Source organism: Procambarus clarkii, chromosome 9, assembly GCF_040958095.1.
Source record: "Procambarus clarkii isolate CNS0578487 chromosome 9, FALCON_Pclarkii_2.0, whole genome shotgun sequence".
In the NCBI taxonomy this organism is placed as follows: Eukaryota; Metazoa; Arthropoda; class Malacostraca; order Decapoda; family Cambaridae; genus Procambarus; species Procambarus clarkii.
In genome coordinates, this window is record NC_091158.1 from 3,530,633 (window position 1) to 3,557,449 (window position 26,817).

Below are 26,817 nucleotides of genomic sequence, written 5' to 3' on the forward strand. Positions count from 1 at the left end.
GCTTTCTAACTTCAGAATTGCATTTAAATACATGGATGGCGATATACTAAAGAAATTGTTCATGACTTTTGTTAGGCCAAAGCTAGAATATGCAGCTGTTGTGTGGTGCCCATATCTTAAGAAGCACTTCAACAAACTGGAAAAGGTGCAAAGACATGCTACTAAGTGGCTCCCAGAACTGAAGGGCAAGAGCTACGAGGAGAGGTTAGAAGCATTAAATATGCCAAAACTAGAAGACAGAAGAAAAAGAGGTGATATGATCACTACATACAAAATAGTAACAGGAATTGATAAAATCGACAGGGAAGACTTCCTGAGACCTGGAATTTCAAGAACAAGAGGTCATAGATTTAAACTAGCTAAACACAGATGCCGAAGAAATATAAGAAAATTCACCTTCGCAAATAGAGTGGTAGACGGTTGGAACAAGTTAAGTGAGAAGGTGGTGGAGGCCAAGACCGTCAGTAGTTTCAAAGCGTTATATGACAAAGAGTGCTGGGAAGACGGGACACCACGAGCGTAGCTCTCATCCTGTAACTACACTTAGGTAATTACACTTAGGTAATTACACACACACACACACACACACACACACACACACACACACACTCTGGGCCAGCTGCTTTGTTCTTACCGAGCTCCTTGAGCATTTTTTCCACTTCGTCTCTAGACACCTCTATGTGTTCTATGTTGTTCTCTGGAATTCTTATTGTATCTGGTTCCCTAAAGATTTCATTTTGTACAAACACACTTTGGAACTTTTCGTTTAGTGTTTCACACATTTCCTTTTCATCTTCCGTGAATCTATTTCCCATTTTCAACCTCTGAATATTATCCTTTACCTGCAATTTGTTGTTTATGAATTTATAGAATAGACCTGGTTCTGTTTTACATTTGTCCGCACACTATGTGTGTGTGTGTGTTGCTATGAGGATGATAAACTAATGATGATAAATGCATATAGTCCACCGCCAAGCAGCACATGGTCAAAGGAGGAGCTAGATAGTAAACGTGAAGGTCTTATAACAATAATGAGAGAGATTATAGCGAGAGCGGATAACGATAGATCACGACTGTTGATAGTCGGTGACTTCAACTTGAAATCCATAGACTGGGAAGCATATGAAGCTAAAACAGAAGATTTTTGGACCTGTAAATTTGTAGACCTCATCCTGGAAACATTCTTGTATCAACATGTTAAACAAGCTACGAAGATGAGGGAAGGGGACGTTCCCTCCATGCTAGATTTGATATTTACCAGGAAGGAGGAAGAGATATTTGACATTCAGTACCTTCCTCCCTTGGGTAAAAGTGACCATGTCTTTTTGGGAATAAAGTATGCAATGCGTTATAAGCTGGAAGAAAATAAGGAGGTTGAAGCAGTTGAAAAACCAGACTTCAGGAGAGGACATTATGGTGACCTTAGAAATTTTTTTAGTGAGTATAATTGGACAGACTTGATGCTAGGCAAGGAAGTGAATGAGATGTATGGCAAGTTTTGTGAAATATATGATAAAGGCACAAAAAAATTTATACCAAAACAGAGATGCAGAACTAGGAAACAGGATTGGTTCAATAGAAATTGCGAGAGGGCTAGAGACCGAAAGACACAAAAATGGAATCAATACAGGAAGAGGCCGAACCCCCAAACATACCAGCGATACAAAGATGCGAGAAACAACTACACGGCAGTGAGGAGAGAGGCAGAAAGAAATTTTGAAAAAGGGATTGCGGACAAATGTAAAACAGAACCAGGTCTATTCTATAAATTCATAAACAACAAATTGCAGGTAAAGGATAATATTCAGAGGTTGAAAATGGGAAATAGATTCACGGAAGATGAAAAGGAAATGTGTGAAACACTAAACGAAAAGTTCCAAAGTGTGTTTGTACAAAATGAAATCTTTAGGGAACCAGATACAATAAGAATTCCAGAGAACAACATAGAACACATAGAGGTGTCTAGAGACGAAGTGGAAAAAATGCTCAAGGAGCTCGGTAAGAACAAAGCAGCTGGCCCAGATGGCGTTTCACCATGGGTTCTGAGAGAATGTGCATCTGAGCTCAGCATTCCACTTCACCTGATCTTTCAGGCATCCCTGTGTACAGGAATCGTAGCAGACGGGTGGAAACAGGCTAACATAGTTCCAATCTACAAAAGTGGCAGCAGGGAAGACCCCCTCAATTATAGACCTGTATCATTAACAAGTGTAATAGTGAAAGTATTGGAAAAACTAATCAAAACTAAATGGGTAGAACACCTAGAGAGAAATGATATAATATCAGACAGACAGTATGGTTTTCGATCTGGAAGATCCTGTGTATCGAATTTACTCAGTTTCTATGATCGAGCCACAGAGATATTACAGGAAAGAGATGGTTGGGTTGACTGCATCTATCTGGACCTAAAAAAGGCTTTCGACAGAGTTCCACATAAGAGGTTGTTCTGGAAACTGGAAAATATTGGAGGGGTGACAGGTAAGCTTCTATCATGGATGAAAAATTTTCTGACTGATAGAAAAATGAGGGCAGTAATCAGAGGCAATGTATCAGAATGGAGAAATGTCACAAGTGGAGTACCACAGGGTTCAGTTCTTGCACCAGTGATGTTTATTGTGTACATAAATGATCTACCAGTTGGTATACAGAATTATATGAACATGTTTGCTGATGATGCTAAGATAATAGGAAGGATAAGAAATTTAGATGACTGTCATGCCCTTCAAAAAGACCTGGACAAAATAAGTATATGGAGCACCACTTGGCAAATGGAATTTAATGTTAATAAATGTCATGTTATGGAATGTGGAATAGGAGAACATAGACCCCACACAACCTATATATTATGTGAGAAATCTTTAAAGAATTCTGATAAAGAAAGAGATCTAGGAGTGGTTCTAGATAGAAAACTATCACCTGAGGACCACATAAAGAATATTGTGCAAGGAGCCTATGCTATGCTTTCTAACTTCAGAATTGCATTTAAATACATGGATGGCGATATACTAAAGAAATTGTTCATGACTTTTGTTAGGCCAAAGCTAGAATATGCAGCTGTTGTGTGGTGCCCATATCTTAAGAAGCACATCAACAAACTGGAAAAGGTGCAAAGACATGCTACTAAGTGGCTCCCAGAACTGAAGGGCAAGAGCTACGAGGAGAGGTTAGAAGCATTAAATATGCCAAAACTAGAAGACAGAAGAAAAAGAGGTGATATGATCACTACATACAAAATAGTAACAGGAATTGACAAAATCGACAAGGAAGACTTCCTGAGACCTGGAACTTCAAGAACAAGAGGTCATAGATTTAAACTAGCTAAACACAGATGCCGAAGAAATATAAGAAAATTCACCTTCGCAAATAGAGTGGTAGACGGTTGGAACAAGTTAAGTGAGAAGGTGGTGGAGGCCAAGACCGTCAGTAGTTTCAAAGCGTTATATGACAAAGAGTGCTGGGAAGACGGGACACCACGAGCGTAGCTCTCATCCTGTAACTACACTTAGGTAATTACACTTAGGTAATTACACTCACTCACTCACTCACTCATTCACTCTCTCACTCTCACTCACTCACTCACTCACTCACTCACTCACTCACTCACTCACTCACTCACTCACTCACTCACTCACTCACTCACTCTCACTCACTCACTCACTCACTCACTCACTCACTCACTCACTCACTCACGTAATTACACACACACAGGCCCTCATGATGAATACTCTCTACAGTTTAAATTGTAAATGATAATCTAGCAAGTTTTGCACCAGAGCTTGTTATATACAATATATTTCTATAGGAAGTTTCGTCAGCTCCCTGAAGCTATCCAAACTGAAATAGTGCTATATTAATTTGAAGTCATCAGTCATAGGAGTCTTTTTGCCTACCGATGACCACGAGCCAGAACCTGGCCCCCTCAGAGAGGCACAGGGAGCAATGGCCTATGAGCACTTTACATTTAAAGTATATCATAATTGCCATCGACTTGGGAAAGCACCCAGAAAGATAGGCAAAACAAAACTGACCACAATCTGGTGAAAGTGCGACTGAAAAGAGCAAAAGAACTCTCCCCAGAAAGAAAACAAACAAGCAACACTTCATCTAACGTGCCCTCCCACTCATTAGCACTACCCCCCCCCCCCAAGGGGGAAGAGAGATCCAGCCCACGACCTCTGTTCTTGAACTGTGCTTGTGGTCAGAGGTCTTCTCTGGACTCAAATACCTGTTCTGGATATTTGCTCTGTGTGGCTGTTCCAGCTGTGTGTATGTGTAATTACCTAAGTGTAGTTACAGGACACCATGAGCTACGCTCGTGGTGTCCTGTCTACCAAGCACCCTGTCATATAACGCTTTGAAGCTACTGACAGTTTTGGCCTCCAACACCTTCTCACTGAACTTGTTCTAACCGTCTACCACTGTTTGCGAAAGTGAATTTTCTTATATTTCTTCGGCATCTTTGTTTAGTTTCAATCTATGACCTCTTGTTCTTAAAGTTCCAGGTCAGAAAATCTTCCTTATCAATTTTATCAATTCCTGTTACTATTTTGTACTTAGTGATCATATCACCTCTTTTTCATCTGTCTTCTAGTTTGGGCATATTTAATGCCTCTACCTCTCATCGTAGCTCTTGCCCCTTCACTTCTGGGAGCCACCTAGTAGCATATCTTTGCACCTTTTCCAGTTTGTTGATGTGCTTCTTAACACTATCGCTCACCTGACACGCGCGCGGTCAACTTAGAGGTCATGGACCCAACGTGCGGGCGAGCGTGCGGGCGAGCATGCGGGCAAGCGTGCGATGCTGCCTAAATGTGTATACTCGTTTCAGCTTTCTCGCCTTAATTCTCGTGCTACGTCATTCGTTTTGGTGTCATTGTGGTCGCAATTAAATTCCCTACAGGTGTGTATGAATATAATGTCCAAAAGCCTAGCGTGACTCCCAACAGCAAAGCCTAAAGTCGGCAAAAGTTACCCGTGAGCGCACAAAATCAGTAAAATGTATATACTCATTCCATTTTTCTCACCTTAATTCTCATGCTACGTCACTCGATTTGGTATCATTGTGTTTGCAATTAAATTCCCTACAGATGTGTATGAATATAATGTACAAAAGCCTGAAGTGCCTTCCCGCAGAAAAGCCTAAAGTTACCCGTGAACGAGCACCAATTTGTACACTGCAACCTAATGTGTATACTCGTTCAGTTTGATAACATCAATTTTCCTGTTACAGCTTTCATTTTGGTATCAAATTGTTCACAATAAAAAGGCACACATTATAAAACTAGTCCCATAATAATAGAGTAATAACTGTAATTTTAACAAATATTTTAATTCTGGAAGCTCATCATCACAAAATTTTTGTGTTACATCTTTCATTTTGGTATCAAATTGTTTGCAACGTAAAGGCGTGCATTTTAAAACTAGTCCCAACATAATAGGACAATAAATAGAATTTTACCAAATATTTTAATATTTTGACCAGAAACCTATTTATAATCTTTCAAGTGTTCGGACATCAAATTTTATGTTACATCTTTCATTTTGATACCAAATTGTGTACATTCTAAAGGCGCTTATTTTGATACTATCCCGAGGTTGATTGGACAAAAAATGAATTTTATACAAATATTTTTGTAGTGGATGCAAGTCAGGTCCAAAGTTTGGATTCAAGAGAAAAAAATTGGACGAAAGTCAGGTCCAAAGTTTGCGATACTGTTAAGATATGGGCACCACACAACCGCTGCATGTTCTAGCTTGGCCTAACAAAAGTCGTGAACAGTTTCTTTAATATTTTGCCATCCATGTATTTAAAGCAATTCTAAAATTTGAAAGTGTGGCATAGGCTCCTCGCACAATGTTCTTTATGTGGTCCTCAGGTGACAGTTTTCTATCAAGAACCACCCCTAGATCTCTTTCTTTATCAGAATTTTTTAAAGATTTTTCATATAATTTATAGGTTGTGTGGGGTCTATGTTCTCCTATTCCACATTCCATAACATGGCATTTATTCACAATAAATTCCATTTGCCAAGTGGTGCTCCGTATACTTATTTTGTCCAGGTCTTCTTGAAGGGCATGACAATCATCTAAGTTTCTTATCCTTCCTATTATCTTAGCATCATCAGCATACATGTTCATATAATTCTGTATACCAACTGGTAGATCATTTATGTAGACAATGAACATCACAGGTGCAAGAACTGAACCTTGTGGTACTCCACTTGTGACATTTCTCCAGTCTGATACATGCCTCTGATTACTGCCCTCATTTTTCTATCAGTAAGAAAATCTTTCATCCATGTTAAAAGCTTACCTGTCACCCCTCCAATATTTTCCAGTTTCCAGAACAACCTCTTATGTAGAACTCTGTCGACAGCCATTTTTAGGTCCAGATAGATGCAGTCAACCCAACCATCTCTTTCCTGTAAAATCTCTGTGGCTCGATCATAGAAACTGAGTAAATTCGATACACAGGATCTTCCAGATCGAAAACCATACTGTCTGTTTGATATTATATCATTTCTCTCCAGGTGTTCTACCCATTTAGTTTTTAGTTTTTTTCCAATACTTTCACTATTACACTTGTCAATGATACAGGTCTATAATTGAGGGGGTCTTCCCTGCTGCCACTTTTGTAGATTGGAACTATGTTAGCCTTTTTCCACACGTCTGCTACGATTCCTGTACACAGGGATGCCTGAAAGATTAGGTGAAGTGGAATGCTGAGCTCAGATGCACATTCTCTCAGAACCCATGGTGAAACTCCATCTGGACCAACTGATTTGTTCTTACTTAGCTCCTTTAGCATATTTTCCACTTCATCTCTAGACACCTCTATACACTATTTTGTTCTCTGGAATTCTTATTGTGTCTGGTTCTCTGAAGATCTCATTTTTGTTCAGACTCACTTTGGAACTTTTCGTTTAATGTTTCACACATTTCTTTTTCCGTGTATCTGTCCCCCATTCTCAACCTCTGAATATTATCCTTTACCTGCAGCTTACTTTTAATGAATTTATAGAAAAAGCCTGGATCTGATTTACATTTGTCTGCTCTACCGTTCTCAAAGTTCCTCTCTGCCTCTTTCCTTACTGATGTGTAGTTGTTTCTCGCATCTTTGTATCGCTGGTATGTTTGGCGGTTTGGCCTCTTCCTATAATGATTCCATGCCTGTGTCTTTTGATCTCTGGCCCCTCTTGCAATTTCTGTTAGACCAATCCTGTTCCCTAGGTCTGCTACTCTGTTTTAGTATGAATGTTTGTGTACCTTCATTGTATATTTTGCAAAATATGGCATACATCCCATTTACTTCCTTACCTAGCAACAAGTCTGTCCAATTATACCCATGAAAAATTTTTCTAAGTTCTCCATAGCAACCTCTCTTGAAATCGAGTTAAACAACTGTGTCAATGTCCCCATTCTCTACTAGATTATATCGCAAAACATATTTAATGTCCAAGAGGACGTGATCACTCTTTCCCAATGGAGGAAGGTACTGGATGTCAAATACTTCTTCTTCTTTCCTGGTGAATAATAGATCCAGTATTGATGGAACATCCCCTTCCCTCATACTTGTGGCCTGCTTGACGTGTTGATACATGAATGTCTCCAAGATGAGGTTTACAAATCTACCTGTCCAGATGTCCTCTGTTCTGTGTGTATGTAATTACCTAAGTGTAATTACCTATGTGTAGTTACAGGATGAAAGCTACACTCGTGGTGTCCCATCTTCGCAGCACTCTTTGTCATATAATGCTTTGAAACTACTAATGGTCTTGGCCTCCATCACCTTCTCACCTAACTTGTTCCAACCGTTTACCACTTTGTTTGCGAAAGTGAATTTTCTTATATTTCTTCGGCATCTGTGTTTAGCTAGTTTAAATCTATGACCTCTTGTTCTTGAAGTTCCAGGTCTCAGGAAATCTTCCCTATCAATTTTATCAATTCCTGTTACTTTTTTGTACATAGTGATCATATCACCTGTTTTTCTTCTGTCTTCGAGTTTTGGCATATTTAATGCCTCTAACCTCTCCTCGTACCTCTTGCCCTTCAGTTCTGGGAGCCACTTAGTAGCGTGTCTTTGCACCTTTTCCAGTTTGTTGATGTGATTCTTAACACTTTCGCGCTCTCCACGAAGGTCACTCAGCCAACCATAAGTGCACACAGCGTTTTGCCGCGTAAGCGTAAAAACAAAAATATGTATACTCTTTTTACTCTCATGACCTTGGTTCTCAAGCTACGTATTTCATTTTGGTACCAACGTGTTTGCAATAAAATTCTCTAGAAGAACATCAGTAAAAAAAGTCACGACACATATAGGGATACCAGCACCAAATAAATAACTACGAAGATGACTCGCCGTGAGCGCCCAACAGCAACAAAATGTTTTTACTCTTGGGATTGTTATCACCTCCACACTTGTTCTACAGCGTTAATTTTGGTATCAATGGACTCGCAATGAAATTCCCAACACGGTGATATGAATATAAGCGTAGAATAATGATGCGGCCCGCCCGCAAGAGTGTGGGAAGTGGTGAAATTGTTACCCGGTATCGGTGACGGGACGACGCACGGCTCTTTGAAAGTTTATACTTATTTCACTCTCATGACATTAATTTTCTATGTACGTCATTCATTTTTGTGTCAATGTGTTCGCAATAGAATGTTCTATGAGCCCATAGGTAAAAAAGATCAACAAAGCGTAAGATAGAATAGCGCCAAATATAAAACAACGCTGGAACATATCAGTGAGCGTCAAACACACACGAAATGTTTTACTTTTGTTATGTTTGTCAAGTTTATACTTGTTGCACACAGTTATTTTTGGTTGTACATTGATCGGAATAAAATTCCCTAAACAGACATATGCATATAATACATGATATGGGGGAAGCATTACCAGTATAAACGGCTAAAGTCACCCACCTGCAACCCGTTTGGGACATAATAATATTTGATCGAAGTTATCCACACCTTTCATGAACTTATTGTACCATGCAGCCTAGTGGTGAGAAAGAGAGCCTCATGGCGCGCAGTTTGAAACAAATTCAAAGTAAATCGGATAAAAATTGAATTTTATACAAATATTTTAAAAGAGGACATAACTTTATGTCCACTATGCTTTAGCGTTAGACGAAACAGGACTCACCGGTGAGTCCGGTTAGCACGAAAGTGTTAAGATATGGGCACCACAGAACTGCTGCATATTCTAGCTTTGGCTTAACAAAAGTCGTTAACAATTTCTTTAGTATATCGCCATCCATGCATTTCTGAAGTTAGAAAGCGTGGCATAGGCTCCTCGCACAACGTTCTTTATGTGGTCCTCAGGTGAAAGTTTTCTATCTAGAACCACCCCCCTAGATCTCTTTCTCTATCAGAATTCTTTAGAGATTGACAGTTTTTCAACATTTAACACTGCTGTTATATGAATTTCCAATTATAATCTAAATTCAAGAGTTAAACGTAATGTGTTTAAAAACACTTCACAAGGGTCTCCTTACAAATGTGATTTGTAGCCATTGCCATATTTGCAGACATCACTGTAGCAGGTACAATTGCTGCAGTAATTCTTAATCAAAATGTTCAAATGGTTTTTATGAGTTTTTATGATAAATTGTTTAATTATATCATTCATATCAAAGGCTTGATGCATTACATTTTTTGGACAATAGGCTGCCCACGCATTGAGACTTGCAAAGACACGGTGCACGGCTGCTGTCCTGACGATATAACACCTGCTTATGGGCCTGACAACAAGGGATGCCCAGTTATTTCTCTTTGTGAGAACTCTCTGTTTGGCTGTTGTGAAGATGGGTTCACTGAGGCCACTGGTTCGAATGGAGAGGGTTGTGAGGACCTCATGCCTTTCAGCTGTGAGAAGACTGAGTAAGTACATAAGTCATTGTAATATGTGTACTTAGAAGAACATGATATTAAATACTTTAATTAAATACTGTACCATTACATTCATGGATAATGTTTATTCAAACATTAGGGATAGGGGTCAAATGGCTATTTAGGGAATACTGATGACTTTTGATGTGGCCTAATGGCAGTCGGGTGAGTTGGGGCAAGGATTGTTTACCTTCTGCCAAATATTATTTGCTTTGTAATTAATTTAAAATCTTTCTTGAGAGGAGTGATTTGTTTTGTTTTGCCTATGCAGTTCTGTGTGGTTTTCTTTGGTTTTGGATTAATCTTTGATTCCCTTGTTCACCACAACTCCTTGAAAGAACCAGATCACATTAAAAACCTGAGAGAAATAGACAGTGGACAAAAAAAAAAGCGATGAATGTAATGAAACTCGGTTTTCTGGGTGAGACCTAGAGGCTCTCCCCGGAGCTGTACCGGGCTGATGTGCATATATTAGACCGTGGCAATGGTCAATCGATGGAGTTCTAGGCCTACCGGGGACCAGAGCCAGAACCTGGCCCCTCTCAAGAAGAGGCACGAGAAGCAATGGTCTAATGACACCCCCGTGTAATTTGAAGCAGTCTTTGTCTGCCATCTACCAAGGCAGGCACCCAGAAAGGTAGGAATTCCAAAACAAACTACTGCTGGTCAAAAATTACAAACCGAAAACCTGACTAGCAAGCAGAACCCCTCAATCAAAAACAAGAAAACAAGCATGACATCACCACAGCCGCCGTGCATCCATCTGTGCAACCCCTCCCCCTCCCCAGGAGAGGAACGGGAGAGGGGGTCCCAGACCTCCACGCCAAGGGAGGGATGCCGGGGAACCTCCGACTCTCACCCAGAAAATGGCGTTTCATTACATTCAATACTGGTTTTCTGTGGAGAGCCTCTTTGGCTCCCCGGAGCTACCTAACCAAAGATGAAGAAGAAAAGGGACTTACCAGAGAGGTGGCCGTCACTTGCTCCTCAAGTGTTGAAGTCGAGACAACTGGCTGCAACTTGTAACCCAAGGCTACACAAGCCTGAGAAGGGTGAGGAACATTAACGAGGTACAGTGTGGCCAGGATCTTGTTCGACCTCCAAAAGCCCAGTGCCCGAATGTCAGCCCAGGACATATTACCAAAAACAGCAGCCAAAGCCGCAAACATATTAACATTGTGGGCACGGGGATAGACCGTAGGTGGGCCTGACCAAATAATCCTGCGGACAACCTAGGAGCCTTGGAACAGGGAAGAAGGGAAACCGGGTCCACCCAAAGTGCGTCCCCTGCCACAGAGATCGTTGCGCTCAAATAACGGCGAAGAGCCACAGCCAGACACCTAGCATGATGCACCCCTGGCCAAACAGACCAAGCATCAATAACCCAAGGACCCTTTGGTAAGCAGCAGACTCATTTTCTGTGGGGAGCTCCTACGGCTCCCTGGAGCTTATTGGGCTAATGTATGTTATATTAGACCGGGACATTAGCTAAGGAACTCAGACCTACCAGGGACCAGCGCCAGAACCTGGCCCCTTCAGAGAGGTTTCAGGGAGCAATGGCCCTGGAAAACCCCATATGGTTGGGGGTTTTCTTTATCGGCCATCGACCGGGGTTAGGCACCCAGAAAGGTAGGCGTAACAAAACAAACCCCACATGATAAGAAACTACAACAAAAACCGAACAGAGAGGTAGAAAACTCCCTACAATCCCAAGGAAATTAGCAAACAAGCAAACATCACACTTTACTGCCGCGCCGATCGTCCGCGCAGCCCTCCCTGCCCCAGGAGGGGGAGGAGGGAGCCCCGGACCTACCGCGCCGGCTGCCAAGCTTCAGCTCGTTCGCTAATGTCAACCAGGATTGACGCTTCTCTGGCCTCAGTTTCCTAAGCGGTGTTTGCCTTCTGTGGCGTTCACTGCCGTGTGTTGTGTTGTGCGGTGGCCAGGAGTACTTCATCAGTGCCGGGGCTGCATGTGCTTAGTGGCTGACTTCCCTAAGTGCCCTGTGAGTTCTACCCTTGCGTAACAGGGTTATCTTCCCTGGGGCGTTCGGGAACCATTCCCGTAGAGGTTCTTGCTTCTCGGCTTTTGCCTCGCCCTTGGGGCCAGCTGGGGCTTGGGGCCCTTGTTTGGTCCTGGGTAGGGATTGGTATTGTGCTGGTTAGGGCGTCAAGGTGTTGTGCAGCCTGCCACCTAAGCGGCGGCCGGTTTCTGTTGCCTCTGGAGGCGGTGTACTTTTGCGGGGGTTTTCTTTTGTTTTTAATTTTTCATGCCTGGTGGGGGTCTGCCTAAGGTGGTTTTAGTTCCACTGGTAGTGTTTGGCGGCCCTCTGCTAGGCCTCTGTGATTGTACACGTCTCAGGGGTTTTCAGTGCTATAATCTACCCTATTGTTATGTTTGGGTTTCTTAACCGGTTAGCAACACCTTGCCCGGGCTTCCCGTAGTTGTTACCCCTACGGGCCCTGGAAACCCCTGTCTGGGCTCGGGGGGACCATTGCATGTGTCTTCCGGGTTCCAACCCGTCTTGTACGGAATTGTTGGTTGCTGTTCCCTTGTCTCCGGGTGACAGTCGCCATTTTTTCCTCTGTCATGCTGCCTGTTGGGTCACTGACACCTTGACCCGGAGTCTTGCGAGTGTTTCTCTGCTTGTTCTCCAGTACTCTCCTGATGTTCTTACTGTTCAGAGTACAGGGGGCATCCGTGTTGCAAGCTTTGGTTAGGTTGCTGCAACATGCTAAGTTGGTTTCCCACTCGAATGCCCCGTGGCTGCCCCGTTTGGTTAGGTGCTGTTCGCCCCTTTCCCTCCATGTTCCCAGCTCTGGACCGTCTGCAGGTTTCGGGGTCGGGGCGGGGTTTAGTTGCGGCAGAGACTCGGGCGGTTTTCGGGGGCTGCCCCGTTCGGGTTGGGGACTGCCAAGTCCCCCCAAGGCTTCTGGGTCTTACCAGCGGCCCTTTCTTGTTGCCTTTCCCATGAACTCTTGCTTTTCTTTAAGGGCAGAGGACTTGGAGGACGGCTCTGCCCCGGGGCCTCTGTTGTTGGTTCCCGGGGCTGTGGGGGATGCCTGCTAGCAGTTCTGGGGCGGTTTTGCACCTGCCGGGGTTTTTCTGCTGTTGGGCGACGTTTTTCGCCCATCCAGTCTGCTAGCTTCCCACATTTGCTGGCGTGTTTTTGTGTATTTAGCGTCAGTCACAGCCCCTGCTGGCGGCCATTTTCGTCTGCCGGTTTCACGGCGTGGCCACCAGGGCGGCGTTGCAGTTTGTTTACATGCGTCTGGGTGTGCGAGCGAGCGTCTCGGGTGAGTTTTCAATTTTTTTTCAGGGTTTTTATTCTGTTGTCGTTTCTTTGTTTTTCTGGTGTTTTCTTGCCATTGCCTGTTCCTCTGGGAACGTTTGGGTGTTGCTTTTCCAACGGGTTTTTCCAATTTTTCTGTTTTGGGTCTGAGCCTTTAGGTTTAGGCTCAGTGCCCCTGGCTGGTATGCTTGCTCCCACACCTTGTCCCTCGGTTTTCGGTCTGTTGGGACCGTTTTCCCAGGGGGTTCTGCTGGGGGCTGTGCTTTGCCTTTCAGTGGTGTTCTCCGCCGGCAAATGTGGTGGTCTGGGCTCCCCCTGGTTCGATTCTGGGTTCCTTTGGGTTCCTTGGTTTCGTTCTGGAGGTTTCTTCCTCTTGGGCCCCCTTTTGTGGGTTCAGGGGACTTTGTTTCGTCGTGTGACCCGGTTCTGCCTTCTGGGGTTCCGGGGTCTTCCTGGCTTGCAGACTGGTTTTTTTTTGGGTCTTGGCACATGTTGTGGTTGTGCTGGGACTTTGCGGTTTTGCTGTCGAGGTGGGCCTTTTGATGCAGTTTTGTGCCTTCTTTGCCTGGCCGGCGTGGTGCTCTCTGCCCACTAGTCGGCAACTTGTACTTTTATAATATGTCCTCACCTAGTTGTGCTTGCGGGGGTTGAGCTCTGGTTGAGCTTTAATGCTTCTAACCTCTCCTCGTAGCTCTTACCCTTCAGTTTTTGGAGCCACTTAGTAGCATGTCTTTGCACCTTTTCCAGTTTGTTGATGTGCTTCTTAAGATATGGGCATCACACAACAGCTGCATATTCTAGCTTTGGCCTAACAAAAGTCATGAACAATTTCTTTAGTATATCGCCATCAATGTATTTAAGTGCAATTCTGAAGTTAGAAAGCATAGCATAGGCTCCTTGCACAATATTCTTTATGTGGTCCTCAGGTGATAGTTTTCTATCTAGAACCACCCCTAGATCTCTTTCTTTATCAGAATTTTAGGTTCCTGTGCCTATTGGGCTCTATCTTGTCTACATGTGACATTGTCTGGGGGTCAGCCTCGTTACTTGTGTGTGGAGTCACCACATTACTTCCTAGTGCTTTCCCGTTACCATTCTGACAAAAAAAAAAAAAAAAAAAAAAAAAAAATCTATCTCTGTGGCTCTTTTGGGTACTCAGTTTCCACCTGTGTCCCCTAGTGCATGTGCCCCTTGTGTTACATAGCCTGTCCTTATCAACCCTGTCGATTCCCTTGGGTATCTTGAATGTGGTGATCAGGTCTCCCCTCACTCTTCGTCTTCCAGCGAAGTGTGGTTTAACACTTTCGCGCTCCCTGGGAATAGGCTGACCGTAAGCCCTAAGTGGGCCGTTCGTGTCAGCCTACTGCGCGTCAGCACTAAAATGTTTATAATCTTTTCGGGGTGGGGAGCTTAATTTTGGCGGTATGTATTTAAATTTGGTATCATTGTGTTCGCGAGAGAATGCTCTAGAGGAATATATATATAAAATGTCACCAAAGACAACATGAGAACCACACCGAATAACAAACTGTGGCGTTCATTAGCGGTGAGCGTAAAACCGGGCATCAATGTTTACGATGTTTTTATGTTTGCGAACCCCAGAATTGTTATTCGTGGTTTATTTTGGTATCATTGTGACCGCAATAAAATTCCCTACACGGATATATAAATATACACAATAAATAATGGTGTCGCCCCACCCACAGGAATGTGGGAAGTTGGCTTAGGGTTACCCGCTCCAGCGCGCCCAGCTGCACATGCGCTCAACCACAACTGAAAAGTTTATACTCTCCTCATGTCTGTGACCCTCATTTTCGATGTACGTGTTTTTTTTTTGGTATCACTGTGTAGCTAATGAAATGTTCTATAAGAACATATGTATAACATTTCACCAAAGCTAACATTACGCGACCAGCAACCAAAGAACTGCGTGCTTTGTTTCGCGCTCACGATAAACTCCGCTAAACTCTCCCTATATGTTGCTACTCTGATTGTGTTTATCAAGTCAAAACTTGTTGCATATGGTTTTGTTTGGTATCACGGTGATCGCAATAAAATTGCCTACACAGACATATGCATAAAAGTGGGTTACACGTGCGCGCCTCACCCCCAAACACCCCCAAACGCGTCGATGCCTCACCCGCCCAAACACCCGTTTCCACACCCGCTACACCCAATACACCCGACAAACAAAAATATTGTTCCAATGGAAGTTTTTGTGCTACATTGTTCATTTTGGTGTCAAAATACTCGCAATAAGATGTACTATGTAGACATACCAATCTGAGCACTAAGAACCGGAATATATATAGAGCTACCCACAGCAAAGTATGAAGAAGTAATAACCTCAAAATGTGTAATATAAATTATGTGTACTTACCCACGATGTGATGAAGGAAGGTCAACAAGTTGAGCATTTGATTATCCACTCCACCGGCTTCAGGAAAATGTCCCTGAAGTTGCTCAACAGACGTTACGTTAGGTGGAGTGGAAGCTTGCAGAAGAGTTATTTCTTTGCTTTCCAAAATATCCTCTTGCGGTGATATTTTGTGTAGCATGGTGTGGCACATTGAGCAACTCCACATGTCCTGCACTGCACATGTCTTTTCTAATTCCCGACTTCATACAAACTTGGCACCGTTTCCGTTTAGCAATTTTCACTAATGCATGAGTCAACTTCCTCTTTAGCCTGTCCTCTGAATCAACAATGCGTGGGTTTTTCACAGGTGGAGGAGTAGCTTCAGCTTGAGGTGCAGGCGTTTCAGTTTCAGGTTCAGTGTCTGATGAGGATGAGGCATGTGGTTGGCGTGGAAGACGATGAAATAAAGGACGCCTCGCTCCAGATGGGCCAGGTGTTGCCAAATCATGAGAAGGATCCTGGTAATCATCAGCATGTGGGAGAGGGCTTTCAGTAGCAGGCCACTCATCCATGTCCCACCTCAACAGGGCCCATATTGCTACTTCATAAAATGGAGTAGGGTCAGTTTCTTGGCATCAGTTGTGTACATCTTGTACAACACATAGGCATTGTGTATAGCCATCTGAAGGAAGTAAAATGTGATCTTCTTAGTCCACTTATGCGACTTCCTGGTGAACCTGTAATATTTGACCATTTGGTCGAAGTGATCAACTCCCTTCATGTTGTTGTTGTAGTCGCAAATGGCTGTTGGTTTGTTTACAGTTACAATCTGAACAGATGATGTTCCGTCACGTTTCTTCACTCTCTTCCTTCTCTGTACTTCCTGTGTGTCAGCATTATGGCAGTTTGTGATCACTGACACCACTCTCTTGTCTTTCCAAAGGATAACAAAAGTGTTATCCTTGCGCCTGAAAATAGTCTGATCAACAGCGAATTTACCTTTGGCAAGTTGTTGCAGCTCTTTAGGGGCACCACGCTGCAATCTGAGTGTTCCACAAGTGTACACGCCATTTTCCCTTAGCAATTCTGTGAGATGGACAGAGTTATAATAATTGTCCATATAAAGATGATAACCTTTGTTCAACAAGGGTCGCATAAGGCTGTTGAAGACGTCCTGCACGCCTCCTTACAGGTGCCTTGGGGCGGCCCACATCCGCTGCCTCATCCTCAATCCCCTCGCTACTCTCCTCACTCGATGATGAATCAAACTTATCAGACGACGCTGTCCCCTCATTATCACTACTGAAATCACTCTGATGCTCTTCCCCTTCAGCATCTGCCTCCACATCTGACAAACGATCCAACAAATCAGGAATTTTACTATGGGGAAGCTTCACATTGCTGAACCTTTTGTACAGCTCACTCAACTTATCTTCCGTGGTCATTTCACTATCCTTCTTGGGGGTAGAGGTGCTCTGTCCTTTACCACGATCCATGTTTGCAAGTAATAATGCGTTGTAAAGAGACAGGAACGAATAAACACTGCTACACAGGGCAGAGAGTGGCACAGGTTCTGGACGCGGGAGCGCGGTAGTCCGGTCACGAGAGACTTAAACAAAGGACTAGGCCGACCGCATGGCGTGACCCAGAATCCCATGCGGCCTACGGAGGATTGTGGGAAAACAATGCCGCTCATTTAAAAAAAAAAAAATTGAAGATCGCATAGAAACTTTTTTTTTTACAAATTTTTATATCAAGTGACGCACCGATGCGTCACTGGAACACATTCAGTAGAAAAATGAGTGACGAGATATTAAGTCTGTGGAACGCGAAAGTGTTAATTCCCGTAGTCTCTCCTCATGACTTAGGTAGTGTACTTTTTCTTTCGGAAGGGGTTCTGTTCCCTTCTCTGTTGACTGGGCGCTGGGGGAGCTGCTTGCTCTGTTGCCTCTCGCATGGTCCCGCTGTTGGTGGGTGCTTTGGGTTGTCTTCCGGCCTCTGCTGGCGTCGGAGGACGGCTTCTCCCCCTTGGGGGGGTTCAGAGCTGGCGGGGTGGGCTTATTCCCCTGCGCTTCGTCATTTCCTCTTCGTGGGTGCGTGGGGCGTGGTCGATCCGCCCCATCCTTCTGGGGTTCCCGTCTGCTCTTTGCAGTCATGAGCTTTTCCTGTCTGCAGTTCTTCTGGACTTCTTCAGTCTGCGCCTTGGATCCTATGCCCTCCTCGGAGGACTGTTGTCTCCTGTTCGGATTCTGTTGGGACCGGGTGCATGGATGGTGGCCCTGGACCTCCAGGTCACTTCTTGGCACGTTCCTCTCCAGTTTTTCTGGGACTAGCACGGTTGGTGGTGGGGCTTTAGGTTTGCTGTTTTTATTGCCTTCCCTCTTTTGTAATGGGCACTTCGTACACTTTTTGCATCTTTACCGGATCTTAGTGCCCTGTCTGAGTCTGAAATTCGGTGTCTGGCCTACCTCGACGACTGGCTGGTGTGGGCTCCCAGTCAGTCCGCTTGTCTGCTCGTCAGGGAATGGTTCTTTCCAGATCGCCGGGTTTGGTTTCCTGGTGATCTGGAGGTTTTTCCATCTGTTTCCGTCCCGGGTTCGGACCTGGGCCTTGTTTCAGGCTCTTGGGCCCCTCATTGTCTTTCCTCCAGAAGTGTTACTGCGGCTGTGGTCCCGCCTTCGGCTGTTCAGGAGGGGGTCCCGGGTTGCTCAGCGGTTGCTTGAGCGGTTGTGCGGGAGTCTGCACTTCGGCGTGCTTGTCTGCCCGCGGAGTCGGGTTTGGCTATGGCGTCTGTTGGTTCCTGCGGAGACTCCCCTTCCGCCTCTTGCATTCATTGGGTTCCTCCGGGGATCTTGTGTTAGTGCTGCATCACCAGCTTCCTCTTTGGGGTTTTCGGAGTTCCGTGCCTTGGCACCTCCCCGAGCCTTCGCTCGATGTGTTCACGGACGGGTCATCTCTCAGCTGGGGCTTTGTGACCAGTGCTCACCAGGTCGGCCGAGGTTGATGGAGTCTCTGTTTGTCGGGCTCACAGCACGGTTCGGGTGTTCATGGCTGTCTGGTTTGCGCTTCTGAGTGTTTGGGTCACTAGGTACTCTACCATTCAGCTCTGTTCGGACTGTTCTCTGGTGGTTCTTGCCGGAACCACAGGGGTTTCGCTAACCGTGAGGTTTGTGTCCGGGGTGTGTCCTGCGTCCTGGCGGACAGCTGTCTCGGTTCATTCCTCTTCGTGGGTTGGCCAGTCGTCGCCGATTCGCTTTGTTGGCTCTGTCGGGTGTATGGACTCCTGGCCATGGACGTCTTTGGGTCAGCGTGGTCTAGGCGTCACCCATTTTGTGGCGCCCTTTCCCACCTGCGAGGACTTCACGGTGGATGCTTTCGGCAGGACTGGTCGAGGTGGGGGGTACCTGTTCCTCTTCTCCTGGTCCAGCTGTTGCTTCGGATTCTAGCTCAGTTGCAGCCCATTCCCACGAGAACAGTCCTTATGGTTCCATGGTGGCCGGCCCGGCCTTCTTTTCAGGCGCTGCTTGATAGGTGTCCGTACCCGGGGCGTTTTTCCTGAGGCTCCGCCTCTTTCAGCAGGCCGAATCGGTCCTGTCCGTGACTGGTTCGGCCTTCTCCTTGGCTCTTCGCGTCTGGTATTTTGACGCGGGTATCACCATCTCTATGGTGTTCAGGTGGCTTTGTTGACGGTGTCCCACCTGCGAGCTTCGTCTTGGCGACAGTATGACGTTTCATACGTTTTCTCGTGTTTTGTTTCCCCTCCGGCCTGCTCATGCGTCGCCTGAGCCATCCTGGTCTTTGTTCAGGGTGCCTTCTTCTCTTCCCCCCAGTTTTGGTAGCCCCTTCGGTTCAGTTTCCTGCTCTTTGGTACTGGTGGTAGCTTTATTGGTGTGCAGCCTTTCTCTGTCCAGGCGACGGTAGAGACGGCTGCTTTCCGGAGGGGTTCTTGGGGTATTGGTACATGATTGGTTTGGCCGGGGGGTGCGTCCTGTGTTGTCCGGTTGTGTGTTTTGCTGTTGCCGGCGTACCGTGTCTGGGGATGCGCTGTGGTTGATCTGGTTCCATCGTTCCCTGTTTTCAGGGCTCGGGTCTCCCAGGTCGTCCGCAGTGTTTTCATTCTTCCAGCCTGCGGTCTGTCTTTGCGCCCGTGCTGTTCAGACGTTTGCAGCTTTTGCTGCTGTGTTGGTGACATCTTGGGCTCATTTCGGGCGCAGGGATTTGTGGGTCGCACAGGCTCTTGGCTGCCCATCCTTCTGCCCGTCTGCGCTTGGGCGTTCTTGTTGCCTTGGGTCGCAGGTTTGCGACCGGTTGTCTTGGCTTTGCGTTGCAGAGTTTGTGGCGGCCGCCTCCCGGGTTAGCCCTTTCTTTTCCTTCACTTTGGGTATGAAGCTCCAGGGAGCCGTAGGGGCTCCCCACAGAAAACCAGCGTTGAATGTAATGAAACGCCATTTTCTGGGTGAGCCCCGGAGGCTCCCTGGAAACCCTCCCTCCCACCGGTCGGCGTTTTTTTCGCGTTGGTTGAAGCTTTGCTTCCGAACTGGAGCTTGGCAGCCGGCGCGGTAGGTCCGGGGCTCCCCCCTCCCCCTCCCGGGGCGGGGAGGGCTGCGCGGACGATCAATGCGGCAGTAAAGTGTGATGTTTGCTTGTTTGGTAGTTTCCTTGGGATTGTATGGAGTTTTCTACCTCTCTGTTCGGTTTTTGTTGTAGTTTCTTACCATGTGGGGTTTGTTTTGTTACGCCTACCTTTCTGCGTGCCTAACCCCGGTCGATGGCAGATAAGGAAAACTCCAAACCATATGGGGTTTTCCAGGGCCATTGCTCCCTGAAACCTCTCTGAAGGGGCCAGGTTCTGGCGCTGGTCCCTGGTAGGTCTGAACTCCTTAGCTAATGTCCCGGTCTAATATAACATACATTAGCCCGATAAGCTCCAGGGAGCCTCCGGGGCTCACCCAGAAAATGGCGTTTCATTACATTCAACGCTGGTTTTTTGCCAGAAAAAGGAGGAGACAGCTGCAAACAAACGAAACGACCACCAGGACCAAAAGAGCAGAAACCCCTGCGCCGGAGGTGAGCACAAAGCTCCCCAACCTAACCCCCAGAGGCCAATGCCAACATGAAAAGAACCTTAGAAAAACAGTCCTGAACTGACGGGGGGGGCCACCACACACCAAGGAAGAGAGAGAAAAGAGAGCACCCTGTCCAATGACCAGGACTGCTCAGGTGGTACATGAACAGGCCGGAGGTGAGACAATGCCCAAGAAAGCTTGTGGAATGGAGCAGAAGTGACATCCACCCCACATACAAGTTTCAACAGCTCCGCCAGCGCCACACGATACGAGGTGACAGTATTTGGCATAAGTTGACAATCCTGAAACAACCAAGAGAGAAAGGGCAAAACAACCAGGTCAGAAATAGAAGACAACCTACGAAGAGACAAAAAATGCCAAAAATACCGCCAGGAAATTTCATACTGCCATCGAGACGAAAATCGCAGGTGGGACACCACCAACGAAGCGAGGGAGGAAGGGAGGGATGCCGAGGTAACCTGATCACCATACAAGTGGTGATAAACCCGCGTCAAAAAACCCTGACACGAAGAGTGGAGGAGAAGACTGAACCAGCCATATACTGGACCAGACCTATCTGCTGAAAGAGGCAGAGCCACGGGAAGATCCTCGGGTTTGGATATCGAGCAAAAAGTTCCTGAAACCAGGGCTGGGCTGGTCACCAAGAAGCCAACAGGACTACTCTCTCCTGGTAAGTCTCCAAGCGAGCCAGGACCCGGAGCAACAACCAAACCGGTGGAAAGAGGTACAGGTAACCCCACCTCGACCAGTCCAGCTGAAAGGCATTGACCCCGACGACCTTGCTGTCTGGACAGGGTGCCACATTCACTGGAAGATGCCTTGACCATGCCGATGTGAAGAGGTTCACCTCCGAGCGCCCGTACATCTGGCAGAGCCAACTGAACAAGTCGGCATCGGCCGGCCATTCTGTATTTAGGGAAATAAACCGAGAAAGGCCGTCTGCCAGGACGTTTGACACCCCCTGAACGTGAACCACCAGGAGAGCCAAACCCCGAGAACTCAGCAGACGAGTCACTCGAAGCAACTAGCCCCAAAGAGCCAAGGACTGCATCAAACCCCCACAGTTCAGGCAATGAACCAAAGCGGTGCAGTCTGAATGGAGCTGGATTGTTGCTCTGCGAGTGACACGAATCTGGACATGCCAATACACGTCTGGGAGGTCCAGAGACACCATCCAGGCACCTGGCACCTAAAGCAGCCAGACCTGAGACAGATTGGTTATCTGAAAGGAGAGGCAAAAGACCCAGGGGTTCAGATGGGACAAGTCCAGTATGAATCACAGATCCGCACAATCTCGTTTCGGGATTGAAAACAGCATGAAAAAAAAAACCTGAGGGACATTGTTGTTTCGACCACGCCCAAGCAAACCTACTCCAGGATGAGCCGACAGAGCGCAGTGGAAGAGGCCTGCTCTGCCAGCCCCGATCTCCCCAAAGGAGGAGGAACAACCCAATGCCACCGCAGGCTGAACGAAACGACCCGAAATGCCCGCGAATCGTGGGACCAGGCACGAGCAAACAGCGCGAGCCTCCCCCCCCATCATCCCATCAACAGGGCGACCTGTAAACGGGCTGACAACACCTATGAGAGCCCAACTGATGCGCAGAGCGATCACTGCACCGACCAGATGCCGACGGCTCTACAGGAGGTGCTGGTCCCAAATCTGGCACTACTGGCTTACAACGACCGAAGGAACCCCGAGACCTAGCATGACCCTTCTGGGCAGGACCACCACTGCCCTCGCCCCGGAGAACCAACAAGTCCGACATAGGTCGGCAACTGGACGAAGCCACCTGCAGAAAATGCACCATTGCAGACTCTGCAAACAGCAACAGATAAAAAGGTGATGAAAAGTCTAAGAGCCAAGGCCCAAGATGATTTCAAAGAGTGGACGAGCACCAACTGTCGGCACGCGAGGCGAGAAACAAAGAACAGAGACACCGCCTTCTTTAGAATCGACACAAAGAATGATGCTTGAGCTGCCGAACCAAACACACCAGACACCGTCCCGGATCCCAGCACCTCCACATCCTTCTCTGAGTCAGTGCGAAGACAGCTCCAGCAGGGAAAAGAAGCACAAGACTAAAGCCAAATGCCCACGGGTGCGCAAATCCTTGGCTACCAGGGACGCCAAAAGGGAGAGAACCTGCACATGAAGCTGCACCTAGCCAACATCACTAGGAAGGCCGGGGCAAACAAGCACGCATTGAAATGCTCAAACTCACCCCCTAAGTAAACCTGAACGACTGCAATCAACTACCGCCATTCAAGCGTGCAGGTCTGACAGAACAAATGCCATGCCCCCAATGAAAAGAAAGGGCAGTCTGCCAACCAGGAAGACTCCGGCAACTTGTAGTGCACCCAGTAAGGAAACAAGGGGGCCAAACTCGAAAGAATAAGGATCTGTTACCGAGGCGTAATCCGGGTCTGGCAGGAGGTAAGCGCACACACCACCTTCGGTGTGATGCGGGAAGCCGACAACCTCTGGAAGGAGGGAACTGAAGAACCCAAGGGAACCTGGAACCGAACCAGGAAAGGAGTCGAACTCATATCAAATTTGTACGGGGAGGTGGGGAGGGGGATAGGAAAACCCCTCCCCCCGTAACAACAAGCCCCGTGCCGAGGGTACCAACACCCAAGCAGGGTCAAATGGTGCCCAAGCCCCCCAAGTCAACTCCTTCCCAGCCCCGGGAACCTCCACATCAGGACCCAGGGCTGAGCCGTCCTCCAAACCCTCTGCCTCTGGAGAAAAAGCAGTCGGCCAGAAAAGCCGGGATGAAGGGCCTCGCTGGCATGATCCAATAGTTCCAGCAGGAGGAACAGGCTCGAATCCCTCCTCCGCTGATCCGGAAGGGGCAATCCCTGAAGATGCCCGAGACTCACCACCAGGGAAACCCTGCCCCTACTCTGAAACCTGAAACCCTCAAACATTTGGGAGCCGGGAGCAGGAGGAGGGGGGGGGGAGCAGAATGAACCAGAGCAGGGGAAGGACTAGGGGGGTGCAGATGAAACCAAAGTCGAGGCGACTAACACCCCAAGGCCGAATCCCTATAACCAAAGCAGGGTAGCTGCCGGGCATCCGGAAAGGCAAGCAACCTTGCACGTTGCAGCAACCTAAACCACGCATGCAACACCGAAGCTGCTTGCACCCGAATATCAATTTCCGTGGACTAGGTGAATTGGAGTACAAGCAAAAATCACCACTCGCAGGATTCCGGGTCAAAGGTGTCACTGACCCAACAAGCAGCATGACAGAAGCAAAGACGGTGAGTGTCACCCTGAGTCAAGGGGACTGAGCAACCTTCAATCTCGCATAAAGCGAGGTGGGACACAGAGGTCTCCATTGGACCAAAAAGCCTCAATGGGGGGTTCCCAAGGCCCTTAGGCCAACTGCTCAGGGACTGCTCAACTGCTAACCGGTTATCCCAGAGCTACAAAGCAAACAAACTAAAAGCTGAACCCCTGCGATATGTGCAAACACACGGACCTAGTGAAAGGCCACCAAAACCATACAAGTGGCCCTACTGCCACACCAGGCAGACCCCTTCACCAAGCAAAACAAAACAAAAACAGAAAAACAGGCAAAAGCACAATGTCTCCAGGTGAACAGAACTGGTCACTATGCATATATCAGATAGCAGCTCAGTACCTCGTGCCCCAGCCAGCGACGAAACTACCTCCTACTTAAGGCCAAACAGGAGCAAGAACCACCACAGCTGAACCCCCGAGGGTGGGCAATCACCTAGCAGCAACGGAACAACACGGAGATAGATTCCGAATGGGAACTACCAAAGCTTCAGCAGTTTGTTTGGTAGATTTGGACGCCAGTTAGCAGTACCCTGCCTGGGCTTACCCTTAGCGATACCAGTCTAAGGGCCCTGGGAATCCCTGCGGAGGCGCACAAGTCTGATGGATGCGACACCTGGGTCTCCTCTCACCTTGTGCGAGTTTGAAGGTTACTCTGTCCCCTTGTCTCAAGACGATACTCATTGTTTTTCCCTCCGTCATGCTGCCTGTTGGGTCGGTGACACCTTTGACCCCGAGCCCTGTGAGTACTGTTGCTTGTTTGTAACTCAATTCACCAAATCTGATGACGATATTATTTGGGTGCATGCAGCTCAGGCATTGCAAGATAGGTTTCTGTTGCTGCAACACTCTCAGTTTCTTCCCCAGATGCCGCGAGGCAGTTCTGCTTTGCTTATAGGAACCTGGATTTGGGGGTGTTGGTTGCTTCGACCTTGGTTCAGTCTGCACCTCTTCTTCCCCTGCTGTGGTTCATTCTGTCCCACCCCCCCCACCTTTCTGGCTCTAAAGCGTCTGAGGGCTTTGGAGTCGGGGTGAGGTCTAGAGGTTTCTGAGACTCGGACAGTTTTGGAGGTTGCCCCTTCTGGGAAGGCGACGGAGGCATTCGAGCCCCTTCCTCCAGCCATAGCGTCGAGGACTAACCAGTGGGCCTCTTCTCTTCCCAATTTTCCGGCTGCCCCATTTTTTCTTGTGAGACTGAGGCTTTGGAGGAGGGGCTCACTCCCAGGGCCTGACATGGAGGCTCTCTGGGTTGGGGAGGAGCTGACTTGGGAGCCTTGCGCCCCGTTGGTCCCCGCCTGGGTTTTCAAACCCACAGAGCGGGGCTTTCTGTTACAAGGAGTGGGGGTTTTCCTTTTTTCCCCCTCTGTGTACGAGTTGGATTTGGGTTCAGCTCCTCCCCGGGTTCGGTTTTGTGTCCCCGTGTTCCTTCAGGTTTGGATCTTCACCTCCATACTGGGTCCGTTATGTGGTTCTGGAGTCATCCTGGCTTGCGGACTGCCCGTTGTTGTCATTGGATACTTTGAGTGCTTTCTGTCATACTTGCATGCTTGAGTGGTGCGAGGCCTTGATGGTGGTCCAGGTTTTCTTGGGGGGGAAGGCGACTTCAAGCACCTTAATGAGTGCTTGTTCACTCCTGCCCTTCTGCAGGATGTGGGTGTGGTTCAGCTTCATGTGCAGGTTCCCACCCTTTCAGCTGCACTTGTGGCTGAGGACTTGCGCTCTCATGGCTTGTTAGTTTCGGTCCTGCATTTCTTTTCCCTCCTTGAGCTGTCCTTGGACTGGCTTACGGAGGATGTTGAAGTTCTTGGTGCCATTCCCGGATCTGGTGCTTTGGTCTCAGCTGCTCGTGCGTCATCTGCTCTTCTGAAGCTGTTCACGCCGATTCTGTGGGATGTGGTGTCACAGTTTTTTGCTGCACATCTCGCGTGTCAGCAGGTTGTGCTCACTTCCTCTTTGGAATCCGCTTGGGTCCTTGATTCTTAGATTGTCTTCACCAATTGTCTTGCTGATTGTCTTGCTGTTTGGGGACTCTGCAGTGGAGAAGTATCTATAGGCGGCTTCTTCCAGCTATCGTCCGATGTCCAACTTGATGGTTCTCCAGAGGTCTCAGGGGGGTTCCTCCCGGATGGATCATGCCAGAGTTCAGGGTTCCGCTTGTCAAGGTGGGCCACAGTCGCCAGGTTCCGGGCCGGTGCCATCTTCGGAACTGTCTGTGTCTGTTCGGCGCCGTGTTCGCTCTGTGTGCAGGTCGGGTTCTCTTTTGCAGTTCGCCATATTGACATGGCGATAGGAGGAGGCTTGCTCTTTTTGCTCGTGCCTGGTCTTACGATTTGAGAGCGTTTTTAGATCGTTTTCCTCGACCTGCAGTCGCATTGGGTGGCCCCTCATCCTTCGGGGGGGGGGGGTGAAGGGGCAGGCTTCTTCTCTTGCGCTCCATCGGGTCGTCTCGGAGTGGGTGCTTATGCATGATCGAAATGACGACGTCTCTCAGGTGGGTTTCCCGCCTGTTTCCAGTTCCGAAACAGGACTGGAATGCAGTTCATTCTGGACTTGTCCCGTCGGAAACACCCTGGGGTTCTTGCCCCTCATTTTGGATGACCACTCTGTCTCAGGTCTGGATTCTGTTGGAGTGGGATGCTTGGATGGTGTCCCTGGACCTCAAGGACGCATATTGGACCTCATCCTTACTCATTCGGGGTTCAGGGACTGGCTCGGTTTTATTGTGGGGGCGTCAGGGTTACTGCTTTCGTTGTTTCCCATTCAGGTTGAACATGGCTCCTTGTGTGTTCACAAGCCCTACTTGGGACATTGTGGCCCATCTGCGTCTGTTATGTGTTTGGGTGTTGGCCTACCAGGTGACTTCTTTGATGGTGTCCTACCT

At 47.3% G+C, this 26,817-nt stretch overlaps 1 protein-coding gene across 1 annotated transcript in view; it reads left to right on the forward strand.

The window, feature by feature from the left end:
- The window catches only part of LOC123766071 (proteoglycan-like sulfated glycoprotein papilin), a gene marked incomplete at its 5' end in the record, with an annotated part of 493,143 nt that overhangs the window by 227,930 nt on the left and 238,396 nt on the right, over positions 1–26,817 (forward strand). The window contains 1 exon segment of the mRNA XM_069321077.1: positions 9,672–9,885. Within this exon segment, the coding sequence (XP_069177178.1) occupies positions 9,672–9,885 (214 nt within the window).